Raw genomic sequence first — 26,653 nt, 5'->3', positions numbered from 1 at the left:
TGCTCCTTCCCCGGCGCTGAGCCTGCCGGGAACCGCCATCTTCTGGTGACAGCGCTGCCGAGAGAGGCTCCGGTGCCGGGCACCGGACGGGACGGGATGGGACGCGCCCGGTGAGTGTCCACGGCAGCGGCGGGACCGGGGCGGCTGCGGGATCCGGAGGTGGGCCGGGCTCCCCTGCTGCCCGCGCTGGGGGCTCTCACTGCTCCGGGCGGCTCGGCGGGGCTCTCCGCGTGGAGCGGGGGGCTCGGTCCCTCGGTTGTGCTCCCACGGCGGTGCCGGGGATGCCGAGGGCCGGTGCGGCCGCCGCTGCCCCCGGGCGCTGCCGGAGCCGGCGGGAGGTCCCGGTGCGGCGTTGCCATGGGGACGGGCGCGCCGCCGCCCGCGGAGGGGCCGGGCCGGGGCTGCCCGGAGGAGCCCAGAGCCCGTCCCGAGCCGTGCCCGGCTCGAACCTTCAGTGCTGCTCTTGGCCAAAGTGGATGAAAAATGTTCTATGCTAATAAGCGCTTCTGTGGTCTCTGTGGTTCTTTTGGCAGAATCTGAATATTATATCTCCTTGCCCACTCTTTTATTGTTTTAATTTTTATTAGGCCCATCACTTTCTAGGACTGCTTCTTGTTAATAAAAATGCAGTTTTGTTCGATTACAGTATTTATTAAGAATTCTGTAGGGACAAGTTCACTGAAAGTAATTTTTTTCACTGGTAATTTAAGTTCAAGCAGTTCTCTTTTGCACAATGTCTTTGATTATATGCTTATATATTTATCTTTAACAGTAAGTGTATTTCTGCTTCTGTACTACTTGTCTGATGCTTCTGTCTTCCTGCAGAAAGCCCTATAAATGGGTGTAAGTATGCGTTTTGGTTTGGGTAATTTTTGCACTGTTTTTAATCTGTATCTACTGCAAAATGCAGACATGTTTGCCGCACTACTTTCATTATCCCTTTACTGCTACAGTCTTAAATTTCAATTTTAATGCAAATACTTCAGGTAGCTAACAGGGAGAATTTAGTTCATATAGAAACTACAAGATCTTACAGTAGACTAATTTTAAAGGAAAAGCAACCAACTGCAGGAAAAAAACTCTTTTATCTTTTTGTCAAATATCTTTTTTTTTAATCTAATACCTGGACAAAGAGCAGTAGGATACAGGTTTATGTAATTACTCATTGGATACAGATTTACGTAATTATTCATTGAAGTAAATCACTCATGTAACAGAGAACAGTGAAGTATTGTCTCTAAGAAAGCAAGTTTTTGTGTGATGAATTGACTGGTTAAGCTTTTATCTGGATATTTTTAATTTTTAAATTGCTTCCTTTTGCTATCTACTTGACTGGTTTGCATTTTTCTTTGAGGTCCTTTAAAGAATCCCAAGTAGTTCCTGTTATGAAAAGCTTGGCACCTACAGCACTGGCCAAGAAGGGCAAAGGAATGAGTTAATGATTGTTCTGCATCTGCTCTGACCTTGCCCTTTGCAGTCAGCAGCAAAAGTGAAAGAATGCTGATGAGAATGGTTGGTGTGGGTTTTTTTGACTGCTCCCACTGATACGAAACAGACTTGCATTTGTTATCAGAGAAATAAGAAAATGTGTGTTCATATCTCAGTTTTAGAAGTATGGAAATGGATTTAATTTCTGGCTGTGTGTACCTGTGATAGGACTTCTCTGTGTTGCTCTCCTCCCAAGGTGGGTGGTACAGCTGCAGGGAGCTGAAGAGTTCCAGAAATCCAGTTTATAATCAAACACAGAATTTCCTAGGAGAGAGAAGTCTGGTTCTGAGAAGTCTGCTTTACATTTTTTTCTCCTTTTTGCTGCCCTCTAGTTTTTAATTCCAGGATTTTGTTTTGTTGTCTTTGAATGTTAAGGAGTATCCCCAATTTATGTCCCTTACTAGTTTTAGTAAAACATCTAACAACATTTCAGTGTTTCCCTGACCTCAGACTCTTTCAGCTTTAGATTATATTTTAATTATTTTAATTAGGATTACTTGTCCAAGGGACAGAATTTTAAATTTTTTTTTTTTTTGTCATAGCTTTGAAGTTGTGGCTTCACAAACAATGCTGAAGTTATATGAAAGAGGTTTCTAACCCTTTTTTTTTTTTTCCTACCAACAGGAATGTAAATATTGGACTTTGTTCTAAAGATTGGTGGACAATAGCAATGAAACCAGTATCTGCTTTGATTAGTCCATTGCTATACTTGGTCTGATTGGATACTAATTCCTTAGGGAAAACTGTTGTGAGTACCTTTTGTATTGTTTTGTTTAAAAATGTCCAGTCCTTTGCTGCTTTTTATTTTTCATAGCATGGGATCTTTTTTACAGAGTTCTCATGCAGGATATTCTGAGCATGATGATTGAAAGTCAGGCTCAAGAAGATTTTTAAACATGGAAAATATAGCTGTGTGTGAAGACTGAAAGGCTGTTATTATGAAGAAGGCATTCTGCAAAGCTTGAATTGAGTGTCCCTCCTGTCATATAAAATGTAAAATTAGGCTGCACATGTCTTGCAGATCATTGTCCTTCCCCTTCAATGATTTGTAGAGTTTCTTATTAAATAGAAAGGCAAGCAGAGTATTTTCAACAGGAACAGCTTTCATATTTTGTTTTCGGTAAAATATTAGAATTAGTTCCCTAGAATTTGTTCCTTAGAAGAAGTCAAAGTTAAAAGTAAAATATAATGGATAAAAGTAAAATTAATGGATAAAAGTAAAATATAATGGATTAAAGTAAAATATAATGGAGAATCCAAGAGAGATTTCCAAGTTTACAAGATGATGAGGGCTGTGTGTGTATAAATACCCTTTATGATGTGCGTATATGTACATATATATACACGCGTATATGTATATATGCAGATTCTTCCTATTCTAATAGCGAAGCATTCCTGCTGTGACCCCAGAAGGAATCGGGGTGCTGTTCTCTCTCCCTCAGTGCAGCTGGGTCTCGAGGTGCTGTTCTCTCTCCCTCAGTGCAGCTGAATCTCAGGGTGCTGTTCTCCCTCAGTGCAGCTGGGTCTCGGGGTGCTGTTCTCCCTCAGTGCAGCTGGGTCTCGGGGTGCTGTTCTCTCTCCCTCAGTGCAGCTGGGTCTCGGGGTGCTGTTCTCCCTCAGTGCAGCTGAATCTCGGGGTGCTGTTCTCCCTCAGTGCAGCTGGGTCTCGGGGTGCTGTTCTCTCTCCCTCAGTGCAGCTGAATCTCGGGGTGCTGTTCTCTCTCCCTCAGTGCAGCTGAATCTCAGGGTGCTGTTCTCCCTCAGTGCAGCTGGGTCTCGGGGTGCTGTTCTCTCTCCCTCAGTGCAGCTGGGTCTCGGGGTGCTGTTCTCTCTCCCTCAGTGCAGATGGGTCTCGGGGTGCTGTTCTCCCTCAGTGCAGCTGGGTCTCGGGGTGCTGTTCTCTCTCCCTCAGTGCAGCTGGTCTCGGGGTGCTGTTCTCTCTCCCTCAGTGCAGCTCAGTGGCAGCGATGATCGGTGATCGCAGCGTGGCTGCTGCGGGCGGTGGCCCTGGCGGGGCAGGGAACGCCCTCGCCAGAGGCCGAGGCAGGAGGTGCCAGCCCGGTGCTTCTGCAGCTTTGCCTTGGAATCCCGGAGGTTCAGCAGTTCTGCTGTGGCTTGAGTCATATTGCTGTAACTGAAGTTTCTTATCATAATATCTCCCTGATGAAAAACGCCCTCTTTTTCCATATTTTTCTTCAGCTAGGAGTTTAAATTATGTGTGAAAGAAGGATGTAGCACTAAAAGCTGAAGCTCAGCTCATTAGGAAAGGTGCATCTCAGGGCACTGCAGATTCTGATAGGCACTTTTTACTGCTGGTTGTTCTTTTAAATAACCCCTCTTGACTCAGTATTTTTTTTGTTTGTTTCTTAGCCACAAGAGCAGTATCTTACTTGGGCTACAGGCTGCCAGTTTTTCATACAGAAGCTGGTATTTACTCCTTCCCTCTCATATATGCAGCTAAGGTTCTGATGACATTTAACTTGGAAGTTCTCCAAAAGGATTTTCTTGCTCTGCCCTTAGCAGCCATGAAGTCATCTTTTTTTGTTTATTTCTCTATTCCATACCCATATGACTTCTTCATGAAGAAAATCACAGTGTGCAAATACTTCTCAGAATGGTATGTTTCCGTTGGCCTGATTATGTACATTTTGAAGACAGGGAGAGCATGAAAGTCTTTGTGACTTAAGTCAAAAATTAGGAGGATATAATAGCCTACTATAACCTTGAGCAGCTGACTGACTTCCTGTGATGACAAACCCTGATGGGAGGCTAAGCAGGACCTGTTGGAAGAACAGACAAATAAAGCTGAGCTGATAGGGTTATGTAAGCTTTGGCACTGAATCAGGAGGCATTCTGTAGATACACACCCTCTCTCTAAAATAAATCAAAAATATCTAAATAGGTCTTTTTTTTTTAAATGGCTCTTGATAATTATATAAATACACTGAAATTTTCAAACACTGTTTAAATATATCATGTTTGTGGTAATTTTAATCCTTATAGGTAGGTTTTCAGTTAGCAGCATGCACCTTCCTTGATCTAATTGCAGCTGAGCAAGCAGAAACTGAAGTTCATTGAAGTGACATATGCATAATCTGTGTGTCAGCTGGTACAGTATGTTCTGTTTGATATTTACTTGGTGCACTACTCACATTTCAAAATTCAGCCAACAGTAAATACTAGCATGTACCCTTTGGTCAGGAACACGAGGCTGTGCAAGGAGATTGCTGACTTGGAGGTTACTGCTGTGCTAGTCATGTAAATGAATTAAAAATAACTCCTTGTAATGCCAGTCTAGTTTGGGGTTAAGGATGGAAATAATCACATCTAGTGAAATATACTTAAAAGGGAAAAGTGAGTTTTGTACATTTCCTTTGAATCTTTTCCAATCTAGGTAATATGATCATGTTGTATTTTTGCATAAAATCAATACCTCTTAATATTTGTAAGGCTGAATTAAACATGTTTGTTTTGCAGATCCACAATGTACAATTTTGCATTTTGAATAAGTTAACATTTTTGCTATATATTTTTGTCTCTACTTTTTCTTCTGAAACATAATCAGTAGGCTATATAGATTGCTAATTCAGGTTGAAAGAGAGTGGTGTCTCATGGCAAATAGCCTTCAGATGTTTAAAATCAGGATTAAGCTTGGCTTATCTTCTAGAAGCCTTTCAGGCTAAAATAGACTTGTTTACTCACTGTATAAAAATATATATAATGCTTCAATAATAGTCAAAATATCTAGTTTTTATAAGTGAAGATGATCTTTAACATTTCTGGATCTTCTACCTTTAATTCTCATGTGGTTAATTAAAACCTATGCAAAATGGCTTCATTACCTTCAGTCTACATGGAGTGTACTCTGACCTCATGTTGGCTACTGGTATATATTGTAAAGTCTTGTGTGCCCATTTTAGGTGGCAGATTTTTGTGAGTTTATGTTTCTTAGCTCTAAACTATTTAAAAAATTTACCCTCACTCATTTTTCTGCTACAGTTAATATCTGTCTGAGTGCTGTTGTGGTGCCAGATATCATTCTAGATCATTATTCCAACTAACTGGAGTTAGGCAGCTGCCAAAAAACATGTGCTGAAGTAGTCTTCCTAAGCTAGCTGTAATTTTACACTATGAGTAGTTGCTTTTAACTACTAGTTGTTTGAAATAGAAATAATTGAGGATGATGCTTTATTTAAAGTAGTACTAATGTTGTATATGAAACAGTACTTACACAGGCAAGGAGTTTGCCTCAGTGCTTGATAAAGATGTTTCTCATAGATACAACTAGAGTGAAATGTAAACCAGCCATGTCTCGAGGGCTGCTGGAAGGGAAGGTGTGGTGTGGCTGGAGCATTGTCAAACCTTGCCTCTTCCTGGGAGGGACTGGCCCTGCTTCTGTCATTGCAGGAGTTAGGTGAGGCTTTTAGAGTGATACTTGAACCTTTCTGCTCCAAGTGATCATGATTAAATTATGTGGTTGATATAATTTGAAAGAGCAGCTAGTTCATACTAAAGAATTGATCTGTTGTGATTGTACTCCCTGTGTCAGTACTTATTGCTGTCTTGGTACATGCTTTTCATACTGTTTTGATTGTGAGGATTGACTCCAGAGAATCCAAATGTGACAAATATTTTCATTATCACCATGGGGAGGGCATAATATCTTTTTTATTCACCATGTTAACAAAGGATTTTTGAAGTATCCATGGCATTGTAGAAAAAAACTAATGTACATAAAGCAAAAAATTAAAATGTAAAAAATTTAAATAGGAATTTTTTTTCACTGTTTCAGAACTCATTTCTATATAAATACAATAGAAATAGAGGTATGCTGCTATTCATACAGCAAAAGCCATATATGTTTGGTTTGGTTTTTTCAATGGAAGGAGTTGAGAAGGAGTTTTTGAAGGATGTGAGGTAGGCTTTGTTTGTGTTCTTGTAGAAAGTCTTTCAGGCACACAGATAAGGAAATTACTGTGCAGCTAACTGGTTTTGAGTAATACCAATTCTTTCATGAATGCAGTGCAGTAGTGATAGATGCTTAAGGTCACTTGAGATCTTTACAGTAACAGTTCTAGAGGCTTTAAAATAAGGCTTTATAAGAAAATAAACATGAGCAATAAACATAAAACCTTTTAGGATTTCATTTTAAAAAACAATTGTTTTCAATAGATGTATGTATATAAAAATACATGTTTTATGACAACTTTCATATTACTAAATGTAATTACTGGTTTGGGTTTCTTTGCCCTTCAAAGTCAGAACGAGCATATAGGTCAGATTTGTAGGTCAGTCAATGCAATTTATTCAGATGCTATTTTTGAATTTGCTAAGCTAAACCAGAAAGGCACAGTATAATTTGATAATTTGTAGTGTTATTACAGTAGTCATGAAGTGACAGACAGAAGGAATTAAGGCTGGTGCTCAGTTTGGATCCATGATTACATGAAGCACCCATGCCAGGTGGCTGACGTCACGTTTCCTTCACCTGCTCACAGCCTAATTGTCTTTGTCATCTTGGCAGAGGATGCTGCAATCCTGCAATACATAGGCATTTTAATTTCCTCCTCCCTTTTTGAACCCTAAAAAAGGTTTTGTAGAAGCTACATGTGGTGTTATAGAAGTAATCATTGTAACATCTGCATTCCAGAATGTATAATCAATATTAATGCAGGTCTTGAGGAAGCTATATTTTTGTGTGCTGGCCTACCTTATACAGACTGGAAATAGATATATTTCAGTATTCTTATAGAAAATGGAGAAGAACATTTGTTCAGTTAAGTACATACTCTGTTTTCCTTACATGCCTTTCTTTTTGCTATTTGCTGAACTATCACTGCTTTGTGCTAATTTACTACTTTAAGATGTGGTCAGCAATAGCCAAGACTTTTTAAGTTCATAGTATCACTGCACTTGTCTGGACAAGACATGAATGTTTACTATGCTTTGACTTCATCCATGTTGGGCGGAAGGTGATGACACTGTCAATTTGTGGTTCTTGCACAAGAACTGCTGTAGCCAAGCTGCTTTGTTTCATCCTCAGCTAAGATGGGGCTTGTCTGAGTGCTCTGAGCAGCCTTCTGCCACAGAAGGGACATGAGGCAGAACTGGCAGCTGGTACTCACCCTGGAAAAGTATAGGCTGGGGTAGGAATGTGTGACAAGTGCTAAGAAGGATGACATTCCTTCAGGTAGGGGAGAGAGGAAGAGCTGGGGTGATGGCAGGAGCACAGGAATTTTTCTCGAGGGTGTAGGCAGGGTGTGGAAAAGTGGAAGCAGTATGCTGGACATGAGCACTGGTCTGGGTATTCCCAACACACTGATCTTTAAAGCAATGCCCAGCACTTCAACCAGTGAAATACTTTATAGTTAATTTCACAAGATACTTTGCTAAAATATAAATTGAGGTGTGTCTTTGCAATATAGGAAAAGTAAAAAAGCTTTTTTCTTTTTGATGACTCTTTTACCTGTGTCTGCCCACCTGTAATGGGCAGGGATGTGATGGCCTTCATATGAGGTTAATATATAGTTGTGTTTGAGAATTGAGCTCTAAAGTCTTGCAACTATGGTCTGGCTCAGATCAGTATTTTAAATTTAGTAACTTTGTATTTCAGGTTCAGAAGCCTTTTGGCATGATTTTGGCCAGAACTTTTATTTGTATTTTGTTGGCTTCATTCTTGCAATCTTCCTTAAGAAATAGAACATACTTTTAAAGCTATAAACCTGTGTGTCCTCCAGGTAAATATTTATAGGCCTTTAAGACATCTTGATCTTTCTGCTTTTCTTTACAAGTTTTGTTATTTGATTTTAATACCTTGTTGTTTGCCTTTATGTGGCAGGTAATGCAGGCAGGGGTGAAATGGGGGAGAGGAGGAGGAGTTGTTATTTTAATAAATAAAGGATGGTAGTTGAATTTAGCCATTTTCCAGGGTTGTATATGGGTATGATCTATCCTTCTCTCTGGGAAATTCAAACATGTGTTCTTTGTTTAGGAAACGTGCAGGGGAGCCCTGCCTGTGAGGAGATGACGTGCAATGTCCCCCCGAGCTCGGGAGCCTCTGCGGACACCGACGGGGCCCAGGACTGGACGCAGGAACGGGAGCGACGGGGAACTTTTGTGGGATTCCCACAGGACTGTCCTGTTTCTGTGCTGGCTCTAGCCCAGGCTGGCTTTGTTTATACTGGAGAAGGTGACAAAGTGAAGTGCTTCAGTTGCCATACTACCGTTGAAGGATGGGTGCCTGGGGATTCTGCAGTTGAGAGACACAAACAGCTTGCCCCCAACTGCAAGTTTATTACTGAATCTGCTTTTCTGGAAAGTGGCATGGATCCTGATACCCAGAACTACCAGAATGGAACTGAAAATGGTACCAGCAATTCAGCCCTCCCATGTGCTCTGGATGACCCTGACGTGGAGGCAGATTACCTTTTGAGAACTAGGCAGGTTGTGGATATGTCAGATACTTTGTATCCTAAAAACCCTGCAATGTGCAGTGAAGAAACGAGATTAAAGTCTTTTCATAACTGGCCCCTCAATGGCCAGTTGACACCACAGGAATTAGCTAATGCTGGATTTTATTACACAGGTGTTGGTGACCAAGTGGCATGTTTTTGTTGTGGTGGCAAATTGAAGAACTGGGAACCCGGTGACAGAGCTTGGTCAGAACACAAGAGGCATTTTCCCAAATGCCTTTTTGTCCTGGGCCGGGATGTAGGAAATGTTTCAAGTGAATCTGTTCCTTCTGAGCTTGGTGTAAGTGGTCTGAACAATGCACAGTACCCAAGGAATCCCTCTATGGCAAAATATGGAAAACGTTTACAAACGTTTTTATCTTGGATATATCCTGTTGACAAGGAGCAACTTGCTGAAGCTGGGTTCTATAGCATAGGTAAGTCAGACCTTGAAATGACTAATACCTTTTACAAAGAAATTGTACATGAGGAAGTGTCTTGTTATGGAAAAAAAAACAATTAAAAAAAATTTTATATGCAACAGTGTGGGAAATAGGTTTGTAGAGAAGAAATAGTTGGCTTCTGATTGTGATAGCATGAATTATAACATCTGTATTGTCTCATCCTTCTCATGAGACTGAAAATGGAATGACATTTTTAAAAATGCCTCTCAGTTGCCCCATCTGTGGGTCAGAAAAGGGCATTATCCAGCAAAACAATTTGCCAGAATCTCTTTACTCTGTAATCTGCTTTTCACAGTTTTTATGTAAAATTGCGTACATTGTAATGAGTATGTTTACTAGCAAAGTGTGGACTTGATCATAAATTTTATCTTAGCAGTAACACAACCAAGTATGTTTTTTTGCCTGTTAAAACCTTTATAATACATCTTTCACAATGACAATTATTTGAGTAATAATTTTTAAGAAACAAAGTGCTGTCCCCCAGACCTTAGGTGTAAGGAATGGGCCTGTGGCCTGTACAAAAGGCTGTGAGCGAGACAGTCCAGAATCCAGGTGGTGTATCATTGTATTTAACATGAGTTTGCATTATCATGGCATGTGGACACCCAAAAGCAGTGAATACCACTACTGCCTACTTTATGAAGACAGTGGTGCCAGTGGAAGAGCTTTCACTCTTTGACATGTAGGGTTTGATTTGGATCAGGCACCATCTCTGTGCATTGGTTTCTAAATTAGATGGAATTGCAGAGTACCATTAAAGCCCTTTGAAATTCCACACTGAGAGATAATGCACAAGTGCAAAGTATTGCTCTTACTCAGTCTCAAGGAAAAGGGGATTATCTGGGGTAATTTCTTGCTTTCATCTTAATTGACTTCTCTCTTGCTAAGTCTCAGAACTTTATAGTATAATTATGTTTATTTTGCTTGTGGCCATAAATACAATCTTTGCTATATTCCTGTGTAGGTTATAAATGGGCAATATTTGTACCCACTGGAACTATTTTATTGATTTCTCCTTGGGTTCATGGAAGTACCAATAGATCTGTGTGGTGGAGTTGCACTAGCTGGGCTCCAGCTTATCAGACTGAGGGCTCTTCAGGTGACTTCTGTGAAAACTGCTCCCTGTGGCCTGAGGAGCATTTAACTCTCTGTGGAAACACCACCCATACCTCCTCTCATTCAATAAAAACAATATTTAAGCACTTTCTGGGGCAGTCTTGGATCACAGTAGGCACAGTGCTAGAACAGAGAGGATGCAGTTCTCCTCAGCTGGTTTTGCTGTTGCTGGTTAGGGCCTGTTGATCTTAATGGGAAATAGAGGACCACAAAGCCATGTAAACATCTCTCATTCTTTGTGGCAAGCATCTTCAGGCTTGTTTACCATTGGATAGAGCTCCATGATAACAGATTATTTTCAGCTTTTGGTTTTTTATCTATATAATTACTTACTGAAATAAAATTCAAGAAATTTGCTTCTCTTATTTTGTGTTTCATTAAGTTCAGTTCTCCCCTGAACATTTGTTTCAAATCATGTGTGTTGTCCTCTGTTAAAAGGGAGTTATTTTCAACTGAAATTGTAAATCAGTAAAAGCAATACTTCTTTTCTTAGTGTAACATTGTAGTTGAAAACTTGATATTATGCCCACACAAAGTGTGCAACTTCATTCTTGTGTGTTTCCTCAGGTAAGGGTGATCATGTTGTGTGTTTCCACTGTGGTGGAGGATTGCAAGAATGGAAGGAAAATGAGGACCCTTGGGATCAACATGCCAAATGGTTTCCTGGGTAAGGTATCCCTTGTGTGTGTCTGAGTCTTATCTACAGTATATTGCACTTTAATGGCAGTGCATACTAATAAAGGCTTGAGAAGGTTGATTATGGTTTAATACTGTTTAGATTTATAATCATTTTGTCTTATTTGTAACATTATTAAAGGGAAGATATGTGTCTGGATTTAACCAATGTTTGCTTTGTCAGCAAGAATTGTGTGGTTTTGTCAATATGTATCTGAGGGGTTTTGCTTGTTATCAAAATGCTACATTGTAATGGTTGTTTTAATAGCTTTGTATTGTAAAAGTTTGTAACTTATACAAGATACAAAATGACTAAACAGCTGCCACATAGCAAACAAACCCAAAGTGGGTTAGTGGCATGGAATATAGAATATAGTTCTCTCTAATTTGAAAGGATTAAGGATTTCAGACAGTACTAGTAGTAGCAGGAGCAGAAGTAGTTTTTAGGAAGACTGCCAATATTGTTTAAAATCTGTTCTGAGGTTTTGCACATCAGCCTCAGTGGCAGTGTGGCATTCTCACAGCAGCTGTTCCTGAAGGTGAAGGAACTGCTGGAGCTGGAGAACTCTTGTCAAGGAGTTGTGGCATTCCCGAAATCTTCTGGTAGGGAAGGCTAAGGCTGGCTGGAAAATAATGAAAGAAAGCATGGAAGACACGTGTTTCACCAGTGACTGTTTGCTTTGATTGTGAAAGACTAAAAGAAGTGTTTGTTTTTCATTTGAGTGAGCCTTTATGTTTAGAAATCTGTCATGAGCTGTCATGGACAACAACTCCTAAGCTTTCTTTTTTACCAAAAATGTGAGAAAGATAAGTACTGCTTAAGTGTTTAAGTGTTCTTAGAAATGTAACAGTGACATCACAGAGGTTGACTAAACATTTAGAGATTTTAAAAGCAGGCAATCTGTATGTTGTAGGAAATTTGTCAAAGCTTCCATAGTTATGTAACAAATTTTTGCTGCTAATGCAGTTCTATTAAATCTAAATATTCTTATTTTTAGGTGCAGATTTGTGAGGAATGAAAAGGGGATAGAATTTATAAATAACGTTCACTTAAAAGATGGGTGTACAGATTCAACAGTAAGTTTCTTGCTTATTAATAATTTTGTTAACATAGCAAAAAACTTCATATAAAAATTGTTTCTATCTTTTAATTGCATGGCTATCATTTAATCCACCTGCTGCCACTTTGGTTGGCAGGAAGTGAAGGAATTGCAGTGTGTTTTGGCTCTGTCAATCAGAGTGTAGCCATCTCCCAGTTCTCCATAGCCTGGGTTATGGATCCCAGTCAGGGCACCTTGGGAACGTGGGATATTGGATACTGAACAGGTGCCATTTGTTTTATAGCCTGGGAGCCTAAGGTGGATGATGAATAATAGCAGATACATTTTCTTTTCTTGTTGGTAGAACATTGTTAAACTTGTGTATAGTCACTAAAATATAAAACTGATAAAGTTTTAGAATTCTTTTGTAGACTAAGAAATGTGTACATATGGTTATTGCAGAGATAGGTTAAAATTATAACAAAATGCTGATCATGTTCAGAGCAGATGAAATAGTTTTAGTCACTAAAATAACTTGAGATCAAATAGCTATTTTTTAATTTTGTAACTGTATGTATTTCCTTCTACTTTCTCCAGAATTGTAATTTTGTTTCTTTATATTTCACTTTTAGACAGAAGCTGCTGAAGGGACAATAATTCCTAAAGGTATCTGTTTAAAACAAATGGCTTCCCCTATTTTGGAATATCCATATTTGAGTGTATAGTGACAGGAATGGTTAATTTTAAATCTTAGAGCTAGTGAGTGTGCAGCAAGTATGGAATTAGTAGTGCTGTGGGATGAATACTAAACACTGACCAGAACCAGCCCTTCTTCATGGCAGGAAGAGTTGGTCTGTCCAGTGGCAAGGACCAGGAAGCTGAGCAAGCTGAAGTAGTTTATTATGTCTTCCAGAATTACACGTTCCTGCAACGCTTTTCACAAATAGCAAGCTGTAAAAAGACAAAACAATCAAAGGGGTAGGAGGAGCTTCATTCCAGGGAATGGGAGCTATTGACAGTAAGAGTGGCTACACAAAACCTGCTTAGAAATCTCTCCCATACTGCTCATTTATGAGAGTTAAAACAAAAGAACCTTTAAAAAAAAAGGTTTTGTTTTTAAAAATTAAAAATTCAAAAGTTTTGCTATTTGAACAATGTTGATAAGTAAAAGGAAGGGGAAAGCCCAACAAGTGGTTTCCCAAAGTGGTGTTGTGTCTTGCCATGGATAGACCTGCTTGCTTGTTGGTGGTGCTGTGTTTTGGATTTATAAATTCAAATTATTTATTGGTTTCTCTCAACACATGTATGAGGATTTTTTCCTCTCTGAACTGATTTAAAGTTGATGTAATGTGACTTATCCATTTTGCCTTTTTGGATGAATGTCATTTGACATTCAGCTACAAAATTTGTGATGGTAGTTCTATGAGACCTGTTATTTATTTTGAAGTAGTTGACTTTAGTAGCAAATTTAGGAGGATTTCTATAATATAAATAGATGAGGGGAGACTGGGAAAGCTAGGATAGAAAAAAACCTCAAATCTGCAGTCTTTACAATTAGCAAAATGCTCAAATTGGAAATATGCTTCCTTTGATTACATATTTGTTTGCAAATATGTGTCTTAGAGTACTGTAGTCAATACTGTCAGATAATCAGATTCATCCTTCTTAAAGTGTTTTTGTTTCTTTTTTAATTTCTTGTTTTAGATGGTCTCTTACAGAATCCTTTGGTACAAAGTGCCATAGCCATGGGTTTCAGTTTGTCTGAGATTAGGAACACCATGGAAAAGAGATTGCAGATGACTGGAGAAAGTCACACATCTGTTGAGGATCTGGTAGCAGACTTAAGTGCTCATAAAGAAAATACAAGGGATGAAGAACCAAATGAAATCCCAGTTGAGCAAGATGAGCTTATTCAGTTACAAAACCTCTGTGTGTACTTTCATATCAGTTCTTTAGTCTGTGAAATATTTTTTAATGTTATCTGTTTACCCTCTGATCCCAGTCTTACCTATAGTAAATTTACAGTATTGTAAATTAAATTTAAAGACATTTGGTTTGGGGCATTTGGAAAAAAAACCCAAAACCCTGAACAAATAGTATGTTATAATATTTGAGTGTAGCAGCATTTATAAACATCATCTCTAAAATAAGTAGTATTGGTATCTCACAGGTGTGTAACAGTGACAGTCTAGTATGCTTCTGGTAAAGGTTGTATGTGCTAAAAAAAGCCAAAGTTGTTGTGACAATAATATTTAAAACTAAAAGCAAGGATATAGTTATAAGATGAACTATAGATGTGGCAAAGTGAAATAGACCCAGGGACACGCTGCTGTATTTGGTGTATTCAATGTGCATTTATTTACAGTATATCATTTTGCTTGGGGTAGAAGTATTTTTGTTCTTGGCCCATAAGAACAAGTGTGCATCTAAGGGGTGTTTCTATTCAGTATTTTTGTTCCACCTTTGCTGGGACACGCAAGTCAAGCTCAGAAAGCCCTTGTGGTGCACTCTGCAGACAGACCAAATGCAGGAGTTCTGATTCAGGAGACTTGTCATTTAAGCCAAGCATATGGGTGAATTCATAGGGAGGGCAGAGACCATCTGGTTGGCATGATAAGCTGAGATCTTACCAACCCACTCTTTTTAATAAGATTTTTAACAGGGCGTTATGGGGGAAGAGGAACTTGCAGTGCAACTGGACCTTATTTTGGTGGTTGGCTGTGCAGAGCTTCCCCCAAGTGGCAGGGGAAGGTGTCTGAATTTTGTATTTTCACGTGGGGCATATTGGAATAATAAAGAGCTCATGTACAATGCCAGATTGATTCTTTCTGTGTTACAGATTTTAAGCTTTTTGAAATATGGGCATTTTGAAAATGGGGACAGGGAAGTTGCATCCTCATTTTCTCATTGGGAAAACTCAGAAAAAGAAATAAAATCCAAATGACTTAACCAGTAGCAACAAGCCTTTCTTTCACCTTCTGCTCAAATTTTGGGGAAATTTTGTCAGAGAGAGGTCTGTGAAAAGAATGGTTCCTGATTGAAATATGCATATCCTAAGTTCTGTAGGTATTTCAAGCTCTTACCAATACAGATAGATGTACTCCCTGCTTGCATTGGCCTGGGAGATGTAATGGCATAGAAGGGGAAATAAAAAAAGAGGATTCCATGCTGCAGCTAGGATTCCTCTCTTGTAGTTCTTCTTGGTTCTTTTGAAGAGTGTGACCTTTAAGTCATATGAAGAACACCTTGTCCTTGTGTGTAAAGAGAAAAAAAATAATGAGATTCAATGGTAGTAAGTATGTTAACTTGTTTTTATGTGTCTGTTTTCCTTAGACCTCAGTACTGAAGAGAAGTTAAGACGTTTGCAGGAAGAAAAGCTCTGTAAAATCTGTATGGCTAAGGATGTGTCTGTTGTCTTCATTCCCTGTGGTCACCTGGTTGCCTGTAAGGAATGTGCTCAATTTCTTAATGAATGCCCTCTGTGTCGTAAAGATATTATGAAAATACAGGAAGTTTTTTTGTATTAGTGAAATACACAGCCCTATGGATGCAAATGTTTCTTGTTTTATTACTTTAAAAATGTGTAACATAATGGGAAAAATGCAGTTAATTCCAGACTGTAACCATATGGCAGGACTTAGATTTTCTGCTGTCAAACTCTACACATTTTAACACTTTACAAATTATTTTCCTTAAGTGATTTTTTGTATGTAAAAAGCAATATGTATGAAAGGCAAATATGTGTGTTTTGTAACTTCAGTTCATAGACCTGATATGGGAAAGCCCAAGTAATGTAAACCTTTATTTATGTGATCATTGCTTTGTTTCACTTTGGTAGGACTCTATGACTCAAGTTTGTGCAAATAGAGTTTGTACAGAGAGCCTGTCCCTATATAAAATTTGTAAATAAGTTAATTCCAAATATAATTGTATACATGTATATTATACCTGAGATTTTAGCTTTTTCAAAATATTATGTAGGATTGAAAATAGTCTCTTTTTTTCTGTAACTTTGGTTGTAACATAATTCAGACAATACACACAAACCTGCTGCTGTAACCTTATGGTTACTTCTGCTACATTTTAGGTTCATCTGTTTTAATTTAATTCCTGTCTCCCTATCTATTTTTCTGGTTCCGATGTATAAATTGTCTTCAGTAAGCTGGTTTTGGACATCTGTTTTTCACAAAGTTCCATCTTTATATAAAATGTATATTAATTTTATTGATTAAAAGGCAACTCAAGAAATTAAGGAGATTTTGTGTACCCTGTGCCCTTTGTGAGAGGAGGCTCATTTTAAATTTGCCCCTTACACAAAAAGATGTTCAGTTTGACATTTTTCTTGTTTGATTTTTTTTTGTAACAGTGTCATCCCAACTGATTTATTTGCTAATACTTTACACTGCTTCATAACTTACATTTTCATAGGAGAGAAGATTAAATTTTATCTCCTAGAAAATGCTTTTTTAAAATTCACTTGCAGTGTTAGAAATCTTTCATTTTTGTTCATGTCAGTTTGCAGCATTTAAATTTAAAAGTTAAGAACTATTCTAATGAGAGCCACATTTAAGTATTTAAACTATTTCTTGCTGGACTCATCCCTCATTTCTGATTTTAAAAGTATCACAGCTTTGTATTTAAGTACAGCTGTTTTATGATCACTGCTTGATTATGTCACTTCCTTACTTTTTTGGAACTATTGATACATTCTGTGTATATATTTTTGAGTTCTACACACTAAGGTTTAGAATATAGAAAATACAGAACATAGTTTTTCATGTTATTAAAGTTTTGAATACACAGAAATATATTATCTACCTTTTCTATTTTTTTAAATCTCTGCTGTGTAATGGTATGAATATTTAAAATAAAGTGCAACCCAGATGTTCCTTGATCAATGTATTTGATTCTCACATTAAAAAAAAACCAGAAGGCTGCTTTCTTTTGCTCTTTGTTTTATAATTAAATTAATTAATTTAACCTGAGTGTTATTAAGGATAATGAATATATTTTAATCTGAGAGAAAATAAAATCTATTCTTTGTATAGATTGAAGTTTGTTAATTATAAATCTAACGTTAGTTTTGCTATTTTTTATGGTTGAATTTGGTCTTGGGAATAGATGATGACTTAGAAATTCATGAAGGATTCAGTTTTATTTTGCCTTTCTGTGTCTTTGTGAGGAGTTGAACGTTTCAGATAATTCATGCATACAGGGATTTTTTGGGACAGATATAGACTGGCAATCCTGTTGGTTCCTAGCTGCCATTCTTCCCTACAGGGAGGGTCCTCTGTCCCTATCAAGGGAAATGGGGAGGTTGTTAGCCTTGAGCTGCTGTGGCTTGCCAGAAATAGCTTGTTTGGTTAGGGCTGCACCCGTGTGCTGCTGACTGGTTGAAGCAGATGGTTGGTTACCTAAGCCTGACCTGAGTCATGTGAGAGAGGCTGGATCAGCTGCACCCAACCCACAGGCTGCAGAGCCTGGCAGGCAGCTCAAAGTCCTGTCTGAGAAAGAGCTGGACCAAATTTAGCTTAAACTGTTGCAAAACTCAATCTCAGCAAGGAGGTGATTTGGGGTGTAAATGTAGTATGTAAATTGTCTGAGAAAAGCTGGGAAGTAGGTCACACACACAACCTTCTACACTGCCATGGAGAGCAAACACATTGTCCTACATTGCATGATTGCTTCATGCTAAAGCTTGTTAACTTTTAAAAGGTTTATATTTTTAGATACATATCCCTTACTGCAACTTTTTCATTAATATTATAAAAGATACAGCTATATAGCAATTCAAATTGTAATCACTTAGGGACATTAAAGGATTAAAAGCCTTTTAGTGAGGTGTCAAAATAAAAATGACAAACTCTGTAGGTTTAGGGTTTCTTTTTAAAAAAAAGATAATCAGAGTTCTATTCAGACTAAATGTGAAAAAAATAATTAGCATAGTCATCAAATTCTGACAGCTTGAATTAGGAAGACTTTTTTTCAATTTATTCTGATTTTCAGTATCTTAAAGAAACAGAAGAAATTCCATGGCCTCTAATACTGGGCTGGATGTTTAAAGAGATGGAAAATAAAGATGCAAATAAATGGAGTGGAAGCACTGGGGCTTTGAAAAGGAGGTTAGCAGCAGGACACAGATGCCTTGGAAGTTGATTTTTATGAGTTTCCTGGGAGATGTGCAATATGTTCAAGGATCTGTATTCAGTAACTTTCTTCTAGTGGATTCTGTATAGTATCTTTCTTTGATGTTACTTGTAGTAGCAGAACTACTTGCTACTCTGGATACATGAGATATTTACAAGGGTTTTCTGTAAGGTCCTGGAAGTGTGTTGCTTAGAAAGCATGGGAAGTGCATGGCTTATTTAGAAACAAAGGGCTAAAATAAGAAAACCCAGAGAGTTGATGTCTTTGTTAAATGTGGAGCTTTTTCTCACTGCCTTAAAATGTGGGGTCTGAAACACACAGACTCACTCAGCTGATTGCAGCAGCTTCTGCCTCTGCAGCCAGGAGCTGTCTGGACTTCTTAAAAATTTGTTTTGAGGCTTGATCTTAAGCTCATAATACAATAAAAACTTCTTAAATTATTATAGCTTGGGGATTGGTTGTTGGTTCGTTGGTGGGGGTTTTTTTTTGGTTTTTGTTTTTGGAGTTTTTTTCAATTAGAGTCCTTAAATGCTCATTTTAACATTGTCTGGTTAGTTTAGTTTTGACCACAGTTCTTCAGTGGAATTTTTTGTTAGCTATATGTGCAGTCTGAAGCTACAGGACAAATAGTTTGTTAAAGTTTTCACAGTGTTGCTGTTAATCAGCATGTGTTTTATAGTTACCTTTTCTATTTGTTTTTATTGTAATTAACAGAAATGTAAATACAGTGGGTGGTTGGAACTGAATTATCACTGGGTGGAGGTTAATGCAGGCACTTGAATATGGTGTTCATGTGAAACCAAGCTGAAGTGGAGTTCTCTAGGATGGAGCATTGCCAGGGGCAGTGACCTTTGCTGCTGTGGTCTTCAGGAGCTACTTGGAAGAGAATCTGCCTTACAAGGTGTGCAAGTTCAAGCACCTGATGTGTGAAGGTCAGCTCTTCATAGAGCAAAGGAGGAGCTGGAGGTTTTCTGGCTTTTGCAGCGTTTTCCTGCAGCAGTGAGGATCTGAACAGTGAGTTGTTACACAATGCTCTTTGTCACCCTCTGTGTTATGCAGACTGACTCCTGTCAGCAAGGCCAAATGCCAGAGAAGGCTGGAGAGGTGCTTCCAGTGCTGCCTCTGAGCCTTCTCCTGTTGGTCTTGTGCAGAGCAGCTGGATTGGCCTCGTGAAGGGTGCTGGTCCCCTTCTCCTTAGGGTCAGTCTACCCACATGCACCTTAATTCCTCATGGAACTATGAGTGAATACTCTCCCTCCTACCAGTTTTTTGTGTGGTTCATATGCATGAAGTTTTACTGAGTAGCTTGAAAACTTGATCAAGGAAATCTTTCCTCCCCCCTGCGCCTGCCATGACTTCACACTGATTCAGGTTGTTGAAATTACCTTCTCATCTTGGCAAGTGCCACTGTGTCATGTCACTGTGTCATGTCACTTCAACAGCTCTACTGATGCTGCTGTACAGCAATTAATGTGCTGTAATTATAATGTGGCTTTCTGTGAGAAGGCAAAATGGCTTGTGATGATAAACAATCTGTGTTGAAATTCAGATTATATCTTCAATTTCTTCTTAACCATGAATTCCTGTTAAGCAATAGTGACAACATTACTGTAAATCTATATGTGTTAACTCAGAGAACATGGCTCTGTAACTAACTTCCCAAGAAACTTGCTTTTTCCTAGTACAGGAAAGAAGATGGTATATATTCATTTATGAATGATTTGGATAAACAAAACCCCAAGAAAAATCTGAGACAAAATGGTATTAATTATATTGTGAGTATATAATATCTAAAGCTGATCAAAAACTATTTGGTTGCCTTTAGATAATTACTAATTTACAGTTTTATAGCCTGGATAGTTACTGTGTTAGCTGAGACAAATTTCTTGATAAGTAATAAATGCTGGAAATGTATTGGAGAGATACTGGAATTAGTTTTGCTCTCAGATTGAAAAATGGTGCTTTTTCAAAAAATGAAAAAGACATTTACAGAGTCCCACTGTGAAAACGTCTAGAAGAATCATTACAATAATTGCTGAAAAGCCAGGTCTACTCTAAGTGCATATGGTCACCTTCAAATTTTGGAGAGTGAATTATTATAACCTTCAAAGATTACCAAGACAGCATTTAAATCTATTAATGTTAGGTATTTTTGATTTTATATTGTTAGATCTTGCTGTAAAACTCTTGACACAATTTCTCTTAGGTACCTTAATTTTGCAGTGTCTGATGAGAGTCATCACTTAAGCCTAATAGTTAATCTTCTGAATACAAGCTTTTCCAAAGTGAGTGTCAAGGCACAAGCATCTCTTCCTCTTAACTCTTGTATTACAGAGAGAAGCTTCTGAGTCCAGGACTGGCTTTACCTCCCTGTCCTGCATATCTGACCCATGTGATGTCACTGGAGTCAGTATGGGAGCTCTGTCTGCAGGGTACAAGCACCAGAAAAGTCACTCTTGCTTCAAAAGGGTGTTTTGCAAAACAGATGTACCAAAAATAGCAATTGGACATCTGCATCACAATTTAGGACTTTTATAACTTCATCAACAGTTGCTTTCCTAAAGGCCTAATTGGCAATTGCAAGTTTCTTTTAGGAAGGTCCATGTTCCAGGTTGGAAGCTTCACTTCTGCTAGACCCACAGTTGGAACCAGAGGTACAGGGAAGGGAGAAGCATGGGTCCCTGGGGGACTGAGAGTGTTTATGGTGAGCATCCCAGGTGTGCCCTTTGCCACAGAGGGGAAAACACTTCCTTCACAGCTGGCACTTTACAGGACTGCTACTGTCACACTCAAGAAAGTTACAGTCTGAAAGAAGTATTTTTATCTTAACGGTTTTGAACATCTGTGCAACCCCCCAACATGTCATAAACTGTTGTATTCCTTGCTGCTTGTTATGCATTGTGCCATTTACAAAAACCTTTAATCTCAGCTAATGACACCATCACACTTCGCTTTGCTTCCACCACCCACTGTGTCAGAGCTGAGGCAGCAGAAAAGGCCTTGAGCCCCAGACACAACTGGCAGTAGGGGAGTGACTTGTGAGAAACACAGTCTGAAAGAAATCTTGAAGCTGCTTGATGGTGAAAACTAAACCAAAGGAAACTTGTGTTAGGGACAGACATATATAGAGGATTTTGGGAATGTGGTAGGTCAGCCCCAAAAAAACGTACAAGTTGATCTGAAGAGTTAATCTCTTCCTAGGTTTTATCTGTCAGAAACAACCTCCCATTGCCTAGACTTCCCCTTCAGGCCCCTAAGTTCCAGCCTCAGTAATTTGTGGGGAAAAGACCAAGGTACATCCTCCAAATCTTGTGTTTGCCTGCACATACAGAATGCTGTCCCATATATTTAATAGAGGATTTTCTTCAGAGCTTAAACACAAAAGTATTTGACTTTGTTTTTCATAATTGTTTCACTCTATGATCCTGGGCAGAAGTTGAGCTGAATAATGTTGTTTCTGTCTCACTTCCACTCTAATTTCACCTAACCACAAGCCAGCCTCCTTTCTCCCCTTTTTAGGCAAGCCCTGGCTCCATGTAGAGTTCTGGAGAGGGGTCTGGGGCCCCATGAGCTCTGAGCAGCTGAGAACTGCTTTGTGTTCCTGATGGGTTAGGTGCCCTACACATCTGGATGATGCAGTATGATACAGTTTCACTGGGGTTTAGCTGTTTCTCAGCTAAAGCTGCTTCCCTTGCTTGGCATCAGTTGTGCTGTTTGGCCTGCTTGACTTTATTTCAGTTCTTGGCAGCTTCTCACTCCTGCCCTTTGTCTGTCACACACTCTGTTCTTTGCTGCCTTTAAGGGAGCCCTGCCACTTACCTGGCTTACCCAGTTCCAAACATGTTTCTCTGGTTCCTGTGCTTCCTCCTCAGACTTTGTTACTGATGCTGTCACAGTGCCCAACTCATAAAATGGACCTTGATTCATGGTCCCTCTGCCTGGACTTAGCTACAGAACACAAATAATGTCTTGCCTATCTTCAGAAACTTCCCTACATCTGGAAAACAGAGCAAATTGTGTCCTGAATCCAAGAGAGGCGGCCTGATTGGTAGCAACTTGCTCCTGCTCCTAGGGTGAGGTGATGCCTCAGGTGAAAGTGACTTGTCCTGACTGCAGCCAGGGGAAGGGCTTTTCACTCTTTCCTACCAAAAACTGCTGTGGCCTTTACAGCAGTTTGCTGATGGAACTTTAGAATCCAGCTAAGGGATTTTTCTCTCAAAGAATGAGACATAGAAAAAGTACCTCACTCAAACAGGGCTTTGGGTGACAAGTGGCACAGGGGACTGAGTAAAGCTGCTGCTCATAATGCAATTGGCAGGAAGGCATCTGCAACTTACTGGGATTCTGTTCATTTTTAGAGCTGATGATGAAGAAGAGTTAAAACTTCCTTTCTAGTGGTACAGGACAAATTGATTCTGTGCTCCTTAACAGAAGGAGCAGGCAGAAACTTACTGAATCAAAGAAAATTCAGACATGAGTTGGGTGTTCTGGAAAGACCTGGTGAGAAATAGGGGCACACAAGGGAGACTTACATAAATGGAAGAAGGAAGAAATTATTCACAGAGCAGGGAAAGACCTAAGGAGCTACTGATGTGCAATCTCCTGCAAATTATGGGAAAGTAACCCATTTTTTGGTCTTTATTTTTGTTTCTTATGTAATAGCTCATCTTCAAAAGGATTTAGAGCAGATTTCCCAGGAGGGACTAAGCCAGATTCAAAAATCTGGGGAAAAAAATTGACTTTTTCCCTCTGTATCCATCTCAACAGACAGAAGTATGGTCATGGCGTATTCAATACAGGCCATCAAAGCTACCACCTCACCTTGGGACAAATCCAGTATACAAATTCTGGTTTATATTTCCAATTCTCAAAAAGAAAAATCTTTAAAGAAATAAATGATTGTGAGTGGTGGTGTGTTGTTGGTGGGTTTTTGTTATTGTTGTTTGTTATTTTGGGTTTTGTTGTTTGTTTTTGATTGGTTGTTTTGGTTTGTTTATTTGGGTTTTTTTAATTATACAAATGAGGAAATGGACCTGCAGAGGGGCTTCCTATTCTGCAGGAGAAAGAAAAGGAAGAAGCATGAAAAGAAAAGGAAGCAGCATGAGCATGAATCTCCTGCCTGGGAAAATGAATCAGCCATCTGTCAGCTTGAGTTTATTCTGATCTTCTCTCATGGTGAACCTCTGGCCATTAATTCAGACACAGAATTGGTATCTGCCCTCTCCCTGCTCAGTTTCCTGTGTCACTGATCATGAAGCTCTCTTTGGATCAAGCATAATAACAGTGCCTGTAAAGTCTTTGTTAAATCCTCTCTAAATTGGGCTCAATATCAGAAATGGTGGAATTTGAAGCACCTAAAGAGTAGCTTTTTTGAAAAAGATGACAGTCCTGTGAAATACTTTCTCCTAGTTTTTCACAGAACTTCTTTTCTATCAGATATAAATCCTTTCTAGACAGGTCAGAATTTAAAATACCTCTTTTTCTTTATAATGCTTAGATAGCACTTACTTTTCTTTTAAATTTTTCATTGTATTGGAAAGGATGCTAGTATGCTAAAACTATACAGAAACTTCAGGATGGTCTTGTTTTTTTTCCCAAAGTCTGAACTGATGGTACAAGCCCACTCTGGAACTGGTAGCTTAGAAAGAAGTGATGAGCTTGCAGAGGAATTGCTTTCCATCATGTTCCCTGTTGTACCAACTGGAAGGCTCAAACCCAGAAGCATGATCTCTTCATGAGGAAAATGCAGGAGTTGGGCTCTTCAGAGAGCCAGTTTGGCTCCCTTAAAGGAGGAATCCTCGCAGGACTCAGTTGACTTAAGAAATTCCTGTCTTCTGGTCACTGGAGCAGAGCAGAAACTTTCCTGGCCTCAGCACCTTCAGCTGTGCTGACTTCAGTGCTCTGCAGCTGTACTGGAACAGCTCAGAGAAACGGTCTGGGCTGGGGGCTGGGAATCAAACCTCAGAGAACAAATGTCCCTCTCCCTTCTCTGATGAGACAACAGCATTGCTAAGCCAGGGCTGAGCAAACAGCTGAATGAAACAACTGTGAGGGAGGAAACCGAACTGCAGAGTGTGAAATCCTCTTAGGCAGGCTCTGTGACCAGGGGTGTGTAGTGTGCTGCTGCACCTGGAGCCGGGCTCTAGAGCACTTCCATGTTTTGGCTCAAGCAGAAAAAAGCAAATTCTGTCTGTGAGTCAGGACACCCAGAAGTGTTATGGATCTGGGCTTCCAATGCCTGAGTCAGCTTTGGGAATGGGCTGAACTGTGCCATGGTATTGTCAGCACTTGCACACTCATTCAAAACCACACCTTAAAAACGATGTCATGTTTGCTTCACGTTAGGTAAGCACATTTACCTAAAACCCACGTTAGGTAAGCACATTTACCTAAAACCTCTGAGCTGAGAGCTCAAGTGTGAACTGCAGTGCTTTTGAAATAGAACAAAATCCATGTGCTGTACATGTATTTAATGTACAGCTGACTGGAGCTGCCTTGTGTTCCTGCCAGCTCCTGCAATAAACTGCTATCATCTTGCAAAGTTTTGGATTGGAGTTTAATCTGAGTTATCCCTATTGTATCTCAAGCAGAAGGCACATTACTGGAATTCTGTGTGCAGGCAAAATGTTGTAATTTATTTTTATGGAAAGGTTGTCTATATGGCAGAAGTTGACTTTGTATGGGAAAGGCACAAAAGGATCCAGCTCCTTTCCATGTATTCCTAAATGTTGTTTTATAACAATATAGACAATTTTAAGGCTTACATTAAGCGCAATGTTTTTTATTTTTTAAATACACAATTCTTCAACATTTTCCAGACACTATCAGAGTAATATTAAAGATCATCAGCAGCACCTGTAGCTGCAATTGAAACCGGGAACATGGTTGTATGACTGGGCACTCAGGATGCTATTTTAAAATGTTCCCTATCAGGCAGTCTTTCTGTCTTTTTTTTTTTGTTGTTGTTGTTTTGCTTCCCCTGAACTTGACAGAAGGTGCAAAACTATTCTGAAATGTGAATTCAAGGTACAGAACATAATTTACTTTTGTAATCCTGTCTCATGTACCGACAGATTGTATGTAGTATTCCTAGGTGTCATCAGTTTATATTACACTGGTTTTAGTTTTTGGGGATTTTTTACAAGTTTTATTTTAAACACTCCTAATCTGATCACGGTTTCCATTGCACGCATTATTTTCTCTGCGGGATGCCTCATCTTGGTTTTGAAAGGACTGGAGCTGGTGGATACTCTTCCCTTAAATACCCTGCCTTTGTTAGGCAGGTGAGCAGAGTAACTCGCTTTAGCGACTGCTTAGTTATGCTAACGCTGTCCCCAAAATAATAAGTAGATGAACAGAAGAGGGTGATTAGAGCCTAATTACCAGGACAAAACTATTATTGTGCTGGTCTAAATATAATCGTACGTGGAACTATTCAGCATGAGCAATGTGCTTAGCATTACACAATAAAGTGAAAAAAAAATCAGGCGTCACAAATTGCATATCTGGTTACTTTAAGAATTCTGTACTGCTTATATGGATCGCTTTAGGTTCACATAATCCTCATGCAGGGAGAAATAAGGAATCCCACAAACGCTCATTGAACTGGGAGCACACGGGGCGATGGGCAGAAGCAGAACGCGTTTCTGGAGAACGCTGAGACCACGGGAGCTGCCGGCGGTGCCAGCAGCCCGGGCTGCCGCGCGCGCCCTGCCGTGCCCGAGATAAGGCACCCGCCCCCGTGAGGGAACCGAACGGCGCCTTTATCTCCCGGGCCAGGGCTCCCTCCGGCCCGCCCCGCTTCCCGCCGGCACAGCGCGGGGGGCGAGCAGGACCCTGCGGCATCGGCCCCGCGGGGCACTTCCGTGAGGCCCAGCTTTGCCTCGGCCCGACAATTACATCCAATTACTGCAGAGCTGCAGCAGCAGAGCCCTGGCCTGCGTGCGGCCGGGCGCGTCCCGCGGGCTGGCCCCGTGTCCGAGCGGCCGCTCCTTTTTAGGCCGCGCCGGGCCCCGCTGCCGAGCCCAGCCCGGGCCCGCCCCGCGCATGCGCCGCACCTTGTTTACCCCGCTCGGCGCGGCGCTGCCGTGGGCGGCCGGCAGGTGTCGCCCCACGCCCAGGAGAGCGGGCCCCGCTGGGCGGCCGCCAGGTGGCGCCTGCGCCCTCCATTCGCCCGCGAGCCGCCGAGCAGCGAACACCCCAAACAATCCCCAGCGCCGCCGCCAAATTAAATAACCCCGACCCGCCCGCGCCCCGCGCCCCCTCCGCGCCC

The 26,653-nt window shown here is 40.1% G+C and overlaps 1 protein-coding gene across 8 annotated transcripts; it reads left to right on the top strand.

Moving 5' to 3' along the window:
• Nucleotides 1-17,128, top strand: XIAP (X-linked inhibitor of apoptosis). Of its 8 annotated transcripts, none has more exons than XM_063170594.1 (9): nt 1-110; nt 2,113-2,236; nt 8,102-8,225; nt 8,480-9,376; nt 11,087-11,186; nt 12,193-12,271; nt 12,867-12,900; nt 13,939-14,163; nt 15,568-17,128. In XM_063170594.1, the coding sequence occupies exons 4-9, from the start codon at nt 8,512-8,514 to the stop codon at nt 15,759-15,761; spliced, it is 1,497 nt and encodes a 498-aa protein (XP_063026664.1). In that variant the 5' UTR covers nt 1-110; nt 2,113-2,236; nt 8,102-8,225; nt 8,480-8,511; the 3' UTR covers nt 15,762-17,128. The 8 variants fall into 8 exon arrangements, with proteins under 8 accessions (XP_063026664.1, XP_063026663.1, XP_063026665.1 ...); XM_063170593.1 differs by lacking the exon at nt 8,102-8,225 and adding an exon at nt 3,859-4,105; XM_063170595.1 differs by lacking the exon at nt 8,102-8,225 and having other exon boundaries at nt 2,113-2,233.
• Nucleotides 17,129-26,653: the final 9,525 nt, after the last annotated feature.

The sequence above is a fragment of the Melospiza melodia genome, chromosome 16, assembly GCF_035770615.1.
Source record: "Melospiza melodia melodia isolate bMelMel2 chromosome 16, bMelMel2.pri, whole genome shotgun sequence".
Taxonomy (NCBI): domain Eukaryota; kingdom Metazoa; phylum Chordata; class Aves; order Passeriformes; family Passerellidae; genus Melospiza; species Melospiza melodia.
This window is presented reverse-complemented; position numbering and strand designations above follow the sequence as displayed.